The sequence below is a fragment of the Gopherus flavomarginatus genome, chromosome 8 (assembly GCF_025201925.1).
Source record: "Gopherus flavomarginatus isolate rGopFla2 chromosome 8, rGopFla2.mat.asm, whole genome shotgun sequence".
NCBI classification, from domain to species: Eukaryota; Metazoa; Chordata; order Testudines; family Testudinidae; genus Gopherus; species Gopherus flavomarginatus.
The window spans coordinates 3,882,701-3,896,030 of NC_066624.1; the positions used below are offsets into that span (position 1 = coordinate 3,882,701).

The 13,330-nt window shown below is 42.3% G+C and overlaps 1 protein-coding gene across 1 annotated transcript in view; it reads right to left on the bottom strand.

Annotated features, from left to right (window-relative positions):
* Positions 1-2,435: 2,435 nt before the first annotated feature.
* HS6ST2 (heparan sulfate 6-O-sulfotransferase 2) overlaps positions 2,436-13,330 on the bottom strand; it is a 240,506-nt gene continuing 229,611 nt past the window's right edge. Inside the window, exon 2 of the mRNA XM_050965282.1 lies at positions 2,436-4,131. Coding sequence (XP_050821239.1) covers positions 3,432-4,131 — 700 coding nt within the window. The 3' untranslated portion in view covers positions 2,436-3,431. The remainder of the gene's footprint in view (positions 4,132-13,330) is intronic.

Below are 13,330 nucleotides of genomic sequence, written 5' to 3' on the forward strand. Positions count from 1 at the left end.
CCTACTTCCCTTCCAAACTCCCTTGCAAAACTCCCTGTTCGCTAAGCTCCCTGGTCGCTTGTGCGCAGCTTTATAAAGCCCTGGCCTGAATGAATGCCCCGCCCACTGGTTAAGGCTCAGCCAATTACCAGAGGCTTCTAGCTTTCAAACCTTCCTAGTAGCTCCACCTCCAACTGCCAGCTACAGCACACGGTCCTTCAAACAAACAAACCAAACAGACTGACAAACACAAGCTCAGCACACAGCAAGTAACCCCCAAACACACACACAAACCCTAACACTGCAGACAGTCACTTACCGCACAGATGCTGTATGGGCTCCTGCCTGATTTTCGCCACCCAGCACTAGTCTTGACCCCAAGACCCCATCCTTTACCTTTACATTGAATTGGGAAGAAAGCGGACTTTCCCCAATGGAATTTGTGTAGACCAAGGGCCACATCCTGCTCCGATTTACACACCATGCTGGCTTCAAGGAGGCTGCACTGGGTATATATGTCAGAGCAGAATTGGACACCTAGATGCATTTGCAGAACTGGGCTGAAGGGTTTTGGAGAGACCTGGGGCCAGTAGTTTCTGGCTGGCAGCCAGACTGTGGATTTCTTGGTTTCTGTAAGCAACCCACCAGATTCTTTGGTAACCACGTTAGGATCGTGATGAAGCCACCAACCCAAATAGAAATAAGTAGTTCTGCTGGTCAATCCTGAACTATGTTCCTATTTCCCTCTGATTGTCACAGGGCCTGAAAAATTCTGATTGATCCCTTTTGTGGCCCACAGTTCCAACGACAATAAAGGCATTCTCCCTATCACTGAAATCTTTATAGGACTGAAGCCAATGGATTGACTGGCTCAGGATCTAACAGGATTAGCCCCCAAGTAAAACCAGTGCATATTGTTAAAAAAAAGTGCTGGCAGCCACAACTGTGTTGGAGCAAACAGAAACTGTGGGTGCTCAGTCATTTCTGAAAAGCAGGACAAAAATCTTCACTGTGGTTCAAAACCTCATTGACTATAGGAAGTATTGTGGGCTGGGCTTGGAATACATTTCAAGAAGGCCATAACTTTAATATCACATGCTTGGTTACTTCATTCTTGTCAAAATGATCATTGTCTCTTAACTGCACAATTCCCAACAAGGGTTTCCAGATAAAGAAAGAATGAACTAAGAGCAAAGACTTAATTAAATTTTATTTATTGGTTCTATTGTTAAATTACACAATCAAAGTCAGTGGATCGGTTTGTAAATCTACACAATAAGACAGCAGTCTACAGTGGAAACCAGTAGAATTTATATGTTTATGACAAAACCTTATAACCTTATATTCATACATCCCCTATATACAACAAACAGTATACACAAAGAAAATGCAACTAGTCTTTGTAAACCATGCATGCCACAGGATAAAAACAAAATGCATATTTTGCAACAGGCCTCCCAACTGGCTTGGGTTTAAGTCCTGTTTACAGCAATGCCTTTCAGTTTTAAGAGTGGCTTATTTTCCCCCATAAAAACCAAAATACATGAAGTTATTTTATTTCCCACATTGCTAAGATAATTCATTTGATTCTTTTCCAGTTTTCCCAGTCAGCACCACCACCAGAAAGTCCGATATAACAGGACCTTTAGACAACTTAGGCATGGAACCATCGATGTGCGTTTTAAAGCCTTCTAATACGTATGCCTCCTGCCCCACTTGTGCATTTAACATTACAGATGAAAGGATATAGTGGAAATGAGCATTGTAAGCATCATACATATTGGAACAAGGAAGGCCACGTGCGGATAGCTTCCCTCACTCGCCAATAACAAGGGGGTCAGTCAAGTTAACACAAGTCTACGCAAAATATAACAAGCACATAAATTGAAATTGCCAGTCAGTACAATGCTTGAGAATATGGTGGGCTACATATCAAATTTCTAAACTTGCCTAATTTATAACTGGAATCTTTACAGTTGTTTTGCATAGAGATTTGTACGATCAAATCACATTTCTTGTCCTTACCCCTCACGTTATCACCTTGCTGCTTTCAAGTTATATGATCTAAGTGCTATTGCCAGCAAAAGGCACCCTCGAGATCTGCTCCGGATGAGACTGCATGTCAGGAGTACTTTCAGAATGATCTCTAAATCCAGAGCCTCGGTAACACTCTTTCTTGGGTTAGGTACTCATCCCATTTTACCGCACAACCTTCTTTTACTGTGTAACTATGGCTATATACTCATATGTGTTGCAATCTCTTATAATTGTCTACAGTCTGTCAGTACTAAAAAAGGCTCTAAAGCATTAGAAAAGAGTCAGATGTTTACATTCCGCAATAAAGATTTACCAAAAGCAAATCACAATTCAAGTGTAAATCTACTTCACCTCCAATTGACCACAAATAACCAAAGCAATTATCTGAAAAACATTGCCAGGATTAGAGGGGGGGGGGGTTTGTTTGGTTTTTTTTGTGTTTTTTTTAGACAGACATTATACAAACATTCACAAGATAATTTCTTAGAAAGACTCTCCTGTCTTAAATCACTCAATATGCAGCATTTGGTAAATGCAAGATGTATTCCAATGTATAAGAAAAACTGTTAAAACTGGATACTATTATAAGACTATAATTTTAGTCTTCATTAATTATAAGACTTCATGAAACATGAAGATGTGACATAATTTTTCCAGAATATTTAAAATCAGACCGCCCTGAAAAATTCTGAAAATAGCATCCTTATCATTGACTTTCAGTTCAGAAAAGAGTAGAGTTGCTTTTTTAATGCGAGATAGACCAAGCTTAACACTCTTTGCAATAGGTAGAAAAGTTATAAATATTTAATATTTATATAAGTAGACAAATTACTTCTATTTTTTTAAAAGCCAATATTATACACAAAAGGAGTCAACTTTTTTTTCTAAGCCTTTATTGTTCGTTTCACTGTCTTGTAATCTGGTTAATATAACAAGCACTTGGGGGCGTCAGAAATACATAATTAAAATTAAAAAAATCAAAGCCGAAAGGTTTTGCAGGGATGCTTCATTGTGTTTGTGTGTTAAATGCTTATTACTAGAAAATCAATTTGCTTCTGAGGGAGGTTTAACTGTGCATCACATCACATTTCCAACACCCCACTTCATACTGAGAACTAATTTAAGGATTTTTTTTTTAAATGTCCAAGCAACAATTTCCGGAGAGCCTACTTGGCTTGTGTTTCATAAATAATCCAACAAACCTAAAAAGGACAATTTAATTACACAGTAAGGTTAAGTTTTCCACATACAGTACAACATTTAATGCAAAGGCAACTGCAAAGGCAACATTTTAACCTCTTCTGCTTCAAATATTTAAGAAGCGTAATTTGTTTGGACTAACATTGTCGTCTATGAGTTGTATGGTTTTTGTTTATGGTATTCAACTAATCTAACTTAAAAGATTTCAGTCCCCATTATCGCCACCGTTCTACATTCCCTATGTAATCAGTAGTTGAATTATCATCACTCTGTTCTTTATTGTGGGCTTGTTTTGCTTTTAGGATCTTCCGCTGCTCTTGGCGCTTCCGTCTGGCTTCTTGGTGTTCTTTCTGTCGCATGTACTGATACCTTTGCAAAAAAAGGTCTTTTGCATAATCATACAACTCCATGTCTAAAAAATTGAGTGTCTCGATGTGTTTTTGAGTCTGCTCGTCTATTTCCACACTAGAGGCCCTTGTGCTATTATACTGTGTGAATGGTGCGATGAAGTTCATGTTAAAAGTTTTTTCAAACAGATACTGAGTCTTCCTTTGAAACTCCGTAAGGCCAAAGAAAGCCATACGTTTCAGGTTCTCTTTTGCACTGTCTAGAAGAACCTTATTTCTTTGCTCTTCTGGCATGACAGACAAGTTGTAACATCCAACCAAGCTCAGGTCAGACAGCATGCGGACCTGCCGATTATTGGCTAGATTGTACGGACAATCCATAAATTCCTTAAGGGAGCAGCCTGACCAGTCGTCCCCTGTGTAACAACTGGGTAACTCTTCAGTAGTTGGAGATCTTCCATCACATACGTGTAAGGAAGCCTTCCACGTTGCTCCTCTCTGGACATGTCTCCATTCACTCAAATATCGAGACACAGGGTCACGCAGGATTGTAATATAGTAAAAGTTCCTGGGAAAGGGAGAAAAGAAAAGGCAAAGTGTGTTTAATCAGGTAGATCTCTGGCATACATCGCTTTAGCAGTCACAATCTATTGAGGTTTGGATAAGCTTAGTTAATAAGCTTTAGAAACTCTAGTGAAAAGCGTTTGCAATATAATGTACCTAAATCCCTGTGAGGAATAGAACAGTTATAAGGCAGATCGTCTCTGCACCTAATCTCTCCGCTTACTGTGAGATTTGCATTTACAGGCAAAGTATACACTGAAAATATAATTTATTTTGACTTTACTAACAGTGCTTGATAGCCCGGAAACTAAATTCCTTTTCACTGTCCACTGACACATACAGAAATGTGCCTTTTCCCTGATCTGGAGGGACACGCTTTGCTATGGCTATGTCTACACTAGGAAATGTTACCAAAAAAATTGCCACTGGTGCTGTCATTGGTGGGAGCCTTAGTGCAGACAAGACTCTGGTGACTCTCAAGTTTTCCACCGCCATGTCACTCCAGGAAGGGGAGTAGCAGCAGGAGTACTTCCCTTATGCACAGAGCTACAGGAACCGTTCTCGGACATGCCTCCCAGAGTTCTCAACTGCTCCTAGTGCTGACCAGACTTAACATGGTTATAGTCATCAGTTTCAGAGGCATTGGGAAGATGACAGGACTAAGTAAGAACTGGTCAGACCCTCAGTCCAAATCATCTTCATTCAGTCCTGAAGAAAAATGTGCTTCCCTAACCTCTAAAAGGCCTCACGCTGCCTGTGCTGAGCCCCTTCCTGGGGGTCTGTCATTTTCAATGGGGCTTGTACTGCTTTCCAATGGCCCATCCTCAGGGGAGGGTGGGAGCAATGCATTCTTGGGCCTGGATTTCCCGGTGTGAGAAAACCAACTGTGAAATTTGATGCCAGGAGCCAGCTAGAGCCTAACAGCACACTGGGAAGGGATGGAAAAACAAAAGGGTGACTCCAGCATGGTCAGAAAAGAACCAAAAAGGCTTTGGGACTCGTCTAAGCCCAATGTCCAAACCTTCTGAGAGACCATCACCGGAGATGATGGGTCAGACCCTTCACTGACCAATCCCCATTATGGAATCTCACCAATTAACAGGATCACCTGGGGTCCCCATACAGAATCTGACGCCGCGCATGTTACTAGCAAAATGCAATATTCAGTGTTTGCACAAGTGAAAATGCACTTGGGATCATTACAAACATGCAGCTTGAGGAGAACCTTAAATTAAGTTTTAGTTTTTAGTAATTTACTTCTTTCTTTAATGATGAGTGCCCTTGCTCTCATTTGCTCTGGCTGAGTGCTGGTCATTCATTCAACTCAAGTAACTATATATCCGTGACAGACTAATACACCACATATTTTTAATTCAAATAAACGTGTTTCTTGTACAACAGTGACATCTTCTGGTACTATGCAGTAGCTGTGTCGGTCCCAGGATATTAGAGAGACAAGGTGAGTGAGGTTATATCTGTTGGTGAGAGACAAACTTTCAAACCACACAGAGTGAAAGAAGAGCTGTGTGTAGCTCGAAAGCTTAGCGCTCTCACCAACAGAAGCTGGTCCAATAGATATAATGTCACCCACCTTGTCTCGCTAATCTTCTGATACTGTAAATTATAGTCCACAAGATGCTGCCTTGGACTACGTTTCCCAGTGAACCCTGAGAGCCCAGTAGTATGAATCTTTAATTAAAAGATTAAGTCCCTAAGGAGAAATAACCTGGTTCCTTTCCTCAATCAAGACAAGCAGGGTGTGTTCTCACCAGCCCTTAATCTAACTGAAGTGAAATGAGCCGACAATCAGGATTTCAATAGATGAGTCATTGCACAATCCTGGCGTTATTTTTTTTTTCCTGTCTGACACCAGTGCACAAAAAGCAAACAAAGATAAGTAAATAACAGGAAATTAAATGATGCATTACAATATGATTTTATAGCAAAAGGATTTCCGGCTGGAGCACTGGTTTCTGTCGCGAGCAACATCATAATGAATATGCATAGAAAGAAATGGTGCATAAGAAGCACAAGCTCCTGCTTAAACATATTTTGTTAAGTACTAAAAAGAATGGTGTAAATAGCACGAAAGAGCAGTTTTACTTGCTGCGCTGTAACAGCAGCAGCAGAAAAGTGCTACCGGCTGAGTTTACAGGAGACTTTATCTACAGTGCACTTTAAAACCGAGTGGGAAGAGAGATTTTTCTAGTTTGCTCATGATGGATGTGTCATTGCCCTCATGGAAGTGCACAGAGCTGGATTTAAGCTGTGAAGCCTCAGGGACAAGCTATGCACAGTGTAAACATATGTACTGAGATGTCAGCGATAACAGCAGAGGGGGAGCGCTTTATAACAGAGACGCAAAGAGGAACAGCAGGGCAGGTGGCGTAATGACCCCTGTCTCCAGAGCCCTGCTAGCACTTTTCATACAGTAACGTGGCGTGCACTGCGTAGCACACTGAGGGGCTGCGTAAAGACTCCTGTAGCAAGCTCGGATTCAATCTGTGTTGCAGCCATTATAAATAATCTTCTTTTGCTTAACAGATGACGTCCTTCCCATCAAACATTTATTCTGCTTTATGCCTTTTGCTTTTTATTTGCGTAAACCAGGGGAACAAATGAGCAAAGGCAACATAATTATATAGCCTGTATGTACTGAACAATTCCCAGGGTTTCTGGTCCGCAGAACTTCACCCAGGGGCACGTCCACAAAAGTTCCCCAGTAGCAGGAATGCTTGTTGGGAAGGGCATCTCCAATCGGCCTCGGTGTGAAACAGGTAAAAGGTAACACTGCCTAGTAGTCTTCAGACTAAGCCTTTTCTAAAGCCAAATCAGTGAGTAATTAGGGAGCTGTGGTTAGTGCAACATCTGGCATGGATTGGAGCACCAGCCATGGGGGTAAGGAATACCACGTGTTACTCTGCAGTCATCCTCTCTGGCTGAGTGAGGGGTGGGAGTGACGGCTCCAGAGGGAGTCATCTAGCCTGAAGGATCATCTAGGCATAGCACAGCAGGCAATGGGTATGGGCAATGGTCAACGGTGGGTTCTAATATTAAAGCAGAGAACCGCAAATTTATAAAAATACGACTACTGTGTCTATACACGCACATACATCTAGACACACACTACTATAAAATATGACATGTTTACTGCATGAAAAGCTGCAGAGATGGACAATATAATGGCTACGCTGCTAAAAGCCAGCAAGTATTAGAAAAAAAATACAAGAAGGTACCAGCTGACTTGCCAAAGACATTATTGTACCAATCTTGAAGACAGGAGATCCTGCCGATCTGAATAGTTAGAGGTATAAGCTTATTGGCAGTACCAGGAAAAATCATGTCAACCAATGAACTGTCAACAAATTAAGGTCAGTTTAGAGGCAGTAGTAGGCAGCTTCAGAGAAGGGCAAAGTTGCATTGATCAGATATTCACACTCTGATAGCTGAGGGGAAAAAAGGTCAGAATGGAGATTAAAGATGTTGGCTGTTTTCATTGGCTTCACAAAGACAGTTGATTTGGTTTGGCAGGATTCTTTATGGAAAGCGGCAAAAGCATATGGAGTTCCAGATAAGACAACGGCAGTGACTCCTGCAGTACCATAAGAATTGGTGGAAAATGTAGCAACTCGTTCAAGTCAAAGTTCAGGGGCATGCAATCACCACTGCTTTTCATCACATTCTTAAACTGGACGTTAAGAATGTTAGACTAGTTGGAGGCCATGCCATTGGATCATCTAGAGTTAAGCTCCTCAACTGATGCCGGTGACATCATACATCTGGCAGTCACGTTGGAATTAATGATGATACTCTTCGCTACCTTGGAAAATTAGTAGTCAACTTGGACTTATAATAAATGCCAACATGATGAAGTGGTTGCATCTTGGAAAAGGGATAACTGATGAAGTGTTGAAATGTAGCAATGGTGAATCCATAGAACCAACAGAATCTTATGTGTATCTAGGGAGCTTGATGAGTGCCAACACTTCCATCAAGGACAAGTATAAAAAGAGATGTGCCTTAGCTACAAGTGCTCCACAGAAATTGACCTGACCTGACGAAAACATTACGCTTAGTATCAAAGTGAAAATTTATCACAACAATCTATTAACAGTATTACTCTATGATCTGGAAGCAGCTGCAGTAAATGACTGCATCAGAAGACTGGAGGCAGTAGAGAAGACAGTTCTTCGAAAGATGGTAGGCGTAAAGTGGAACAATTTTAAGACAAATGAAAAAGTCAGGAGCACAGGATGTGAAATCAGGGCATGGAATTGGTTACAATTGAAAAGATTTTGATGGTGAAGCCACTGCAGAAGACAAACAGATGACAGGATGCCAAAGAAAATAATGCAAGCACAACCAAGGTCAGTGCAAACTAGACGTCAACAATCGACTAGGCAGTAGGACACGACCAACCTGAGCTTAATGGAGGAACAAGCCTAGACACGAATGAATGACAATGGTGTATTGCTTCCTGTGTCTGGAAAGATGTTCCGGGATATGAGAGAGAAAACATATAAATATTGTAAAGTATCTTGCAGTAAAAATGGAATGTCATACTTTATAGTAGAGAGACAATGTAGATGAGGTAATACCTTTTATTGGACCGACTTCTGTTGATGAAAGAGACAAGCATTTGAGCTCCTTAGAGCTCTTCTTCTGAACAGAGTTTAGCACAAAGAAGGGCTCTGTGTAGCTCAAAAGCTTGTCTCTTTCACCCACAGAAGTTGGTCCAATAAAAGGTATTACCTCACCTACCTTTTCTCCCTAATATCCTGGGACCGACAGACTATAACACCACTGCAAACACCAGATTTAATAGTAAAAATGTATGGGCATTTCAGCTTTTTTACATACTGAATCCATATTCTAAATTCAAGCAATATATAGTGTTAAGAAAATGCTGTAGATTGCAAATTAAAATACACTGCGCTAAACAATGTTTTTCACTTTCAGCAGTTTATGCCCATAACCACCCCCGGTCACAGATGTGTCTGTACTTTCTTTCAATAGTGTTCGGTACACAGTGGTCAGTAAAGACACCAGAGTGATCTGTTTAAGGAAATGAAGGAGTTATTTAAGTAAACAAGCTTTAATGTCATGGAATTCTGCTTCTTAAGAGCTGAATCACTCCATAACTCTCCAATTCCTGCCTCACTACAGATTTTTTCCCATCACCACAACAGTACTATAATGTTGTCATCCTTCCTACTGTCATCCTTGCCACTATCAGCATGTGGGATATTAATTTGCTCCTTAGATTCTAACGGTACCACTTGCTAAACAGCAGCTAAACCCTTATTTCACATTGTTTCCTTCAGAAGAAAAACCACTAGGTGTCATTGTTTTACAGACAATTGTCTGTGACTGGATTGAAAAAAAAAAGAGTAATGCAGAGTAAGCACATTAGAAGCCCAGAGAAAAAGCACGAGCCATGATATTCTCTTCTCATTTAAAATATACATTTAAAAAGAGGGATAAAAATAAAATAAAAATTTACAGAAAAAAAATCAACAAGTAAAGCAAAAGACCATAGGGAGAGCAAAGCAGCATCTGATTTCTGAAGCGGAGCGGGAGAAAGATTTTGGCATTATGCAGTTAGTACCACTATTCTTTGGCAGGCTTTCACCTGTTTAAAGTAAGTTCCAGAAGCCTCAGTCACGACGTCATCCCTCTGAAATAGTTAATACTTCCAGAACTTAACCAAAGTCCTTGCAACAGCACAGAGGAAAATAGTTTTGCTAATTTTTGGTGTCACTGAATATAATCACACACATTCATGAGTTACAGCAAGAATGAAGTTAGTCTTCAAATCACACACCCAAAGTGCAGCCAACCAATTGTATTGCCCTTTTCAGTGATGGGAGGGACTTTTCTCTAGAAGCCGCCTGTTACACTGTGTACCTCACATTAGCACCCTGGAGCTCCCACATTCACCATGGTGCTAGGATTACGATGTTTTGTACAATGTATGTCTTGTGAGGTATCATTCTGTAAGTCTTGATCTGCTGAACAATAACAACCTGTTGGATTGTACGTATTATCATTGTATGTGAAGTTATGAATGTGTGTTACTGAAATATGCTGTGAGGTTGAGACACATTCACAGCCAACCTTTCAATTGCAAAGGAGGACCAGCCAGACACGTGCTGATGGGCCATTAAAGGGAATCCACTCTCCCAAGGGCCATCCCAGAGACTTCTCAGAGAGAGCACATATGCAATGGAGACTGCCTGACCAATGGGGGCTGCCTAACCCCCACATCACAGCAGGGATCTTTCTAGCTAGGTGGAAGAAAATACAAAAGAGGGGAAATGACATCATCACTTGGCTCCCCCCCCAACATCTGGAGGAACATCAGGAGGACAAAGACTTTGAACTGGGGAAGGGTACTCCCAGCCTGTGTAGTGAGGACCTGTTACCTGGCATGTACCATCTGTCAGGGTGACAGACTGTTTGATTCAAATCCTGCTTAGTTTGTAGAACTTAGGCTGCAAATTTATTTTTATTTCTCAAGTAACCAACTTTGATCTCTACAACTGCTGCTTATAATCACTTAAAATCTGTCTTTCTGTAGTTAATAAACCTGTTTTATATTTTACCTAAAATGGTGTGTTTTGGCCAAAGTATGCGCAGATGTGCACCACCAGCAGAAACAAAAAATCTATTATATTTCTAAGAAGTTATCGTAGGGATATTTACTCCAGCCAGGACAGGTTAGGCATTTTAGAACTCACTACTCGAATTAAATTTAAATGTAAGAGAAATAAAAATTATGACATGCAGAGACCAGTCAAAAAACTAAAATAACACACTTTGAAAGAATAAAATTACAGAGAATATGTGCGCATTGCAGGAAGTAACACCACCACCACCACAAGTATTTGTTGGGAGGTGAGTGTGAAAGAGAAAGAATGTGTGACACAGAGACAGTGTGTGCGCGCGCGTGAGAGAGAGAGAGAGAGCGAGCGAGCGAGAGAGAGAGCGCGTCTGACACAGAGACTGTGCATGCGCTGGCCGCTGGGGGAGTTTGAGAGATGCTGTGTGCTGTCTCTTTAAGGCACTCACAAAGCTCTCCTGCTCTGTCCCGAGCCCCATCTCCCCTCCCTTGCTCTGCGGAGATGGGGTACATGCAGGGCTGTCTCCAGTTTTCTGCTGCTCCAAGCGGGAAAAAAAACAAAGCCACGGCAGCGTGATCACGCCATTCCTCTCTTCGACGGCAATTTGACGGCAGGTCCTTCGCTCCGAGAGGGACTGAGGGACCCACCACCAAAGACCCGGACGTGCCACCCCTATAGTGGCCAGAGTGCCGTCCCTTCATATTGGCCGCCCCAAGCATCTGCTTCTTTAGCTGGTGCCTGGGTACACAGACAGACGGGGGAGGGGGAACGGGCAGGAAGAGAGACAGAGTGTGTGCTGACTGCTGGTGAAGTCTCAGTGATCGTGCGCTGTCTCTTTAAGACACTCACGGGGAAGGCTGGTTCAAACCTCAGACTCAGCAGCGCTCTCCTGTTCCGAGTCCTGAGCCAGGCTATCCCCTCTCCCCTGCTCTGTGGAGATGGGGTACAGGGGCGGGGGAAGGAGGACACCCTGACATTAGCACCTCCTCTATACAGGGCCAGTTCCAAGTTTTTTGCCGCCCCAAGCAAAAAAAATTTCCCACGCCCCCCCTGGCGCCGCCCAGCTCCGCCCCTTTCCTTCCCCATTCCAACCCCTTCTCCAAATCCCTGGCTCCGCCCCCTCCCCGGGCACGCCGCATTTCCCCTCCCTGGCTTGCCTGGGAGGGAGGGACAGGGGAGAAGCGGAGCGGTGGCACGCTCAGGGGAGGAGGTGAGCTGGGAGGGGAGCAGTTCTTCTGCCCCCCCGAAAGGTTACTTCCTGCAGCCCCCCCTGTGCCCCCCACCGCCCCAGCTCACCTCCGCTCAGGGCCAGCTCCCAGCTTTTTGCACCCCAAGCAAAAAAAAGAAAAGGGAGCCGCAGTGCCACCCTTTGGAAAGTGCCACCCCAAGCACATGCTTGGAGCGCTGCTGCCTAGTGCCGGCCCTGCCTCTATAGGGTTGGCCAAAACCATTTTTGATAAACAAAAAAACCTGAGAACATTTACAATTAAAAATGTTACCAATTTTCTTTTGTTTAGTTTTTCTGTAAAATTAAGTCAACAGCAAAAAAACAAACCCGAAGAATCTAACAGTATCTTCCCATCACATGAAAATGCCTTGTTTGAGGAACAACAGATGTATTTAATGTTAGCTAATATCATTATCGTAAGTCAAAAAGGCTAAATAAAAAACCAGTAAAACATTAAATTCATTTTGGGGAAATATGTCCAACATAAGGTTTGAAATATGGAACCCTGAGGTGTTTAGAGTTTTACTGAACATCTATAGAGTCAGGAAACATGAGGGTTATCTGTCTGCAGATGGGAACTCCAAATGTTTGCTCAGAGGGAATGGCATTTTTGGCCTAAACTGCACTATGCACATCTCTATCCAGTTTCTTGCTTATCTCTATCTCTAAGTTTTTCTCTTACATATGGTCTTGCATGCACACTCTTTCCGAAGGCTGGATTTCCCAGTTGCATCACCCATTGAAGACATGAGCATGGAAGGTCACTTTGTTAAACAACAACTGGATCCAATCTTATGTATTTTGCAGATTATTTTGAAACCCTAGTTTGCATGCGAAAACTTTACTGCAAAAAGAAATTATATCTGGGTTAGCCACAAACTCCTTTTGTTGAAGTTAAACCTTTTTACTCCATCCCTCTACCAGAGATGGATTTGACTTTGGTGTCTGAGAATGAGCTGCTATAACTAGTAAGACGTGTCAGTGCTTTGTAATTATTTTTAGTACTGTACTCAACAGCTTGTTCCTTTTGCTAATCTTGACAAGAGCACCGAGCTCCTGCCCAAACTCTGAGCTGCAATGATGTACGTGCAGACTAAGCACAGATTCTTACTCACTGTGATGCCTCCCTTCAATTCCAGAAAGAAAGCTACGCTCATCGTAACAACAGGTGTTCAGAAGCTTTAGCTTGAATGAGTATGAAACGAAGAACAAAAGAAGCTCATAGGCAGCCTAGGAACAAGGCTGACCCTGAAGCTATCAAGTACCAAGAGATGGGTTTGATATTCATTTGCTCTTGATAACTCCCTGTGCGCAATTCCACCCTGGAGTGAAGTGGGGGGCTGAATGGTTTA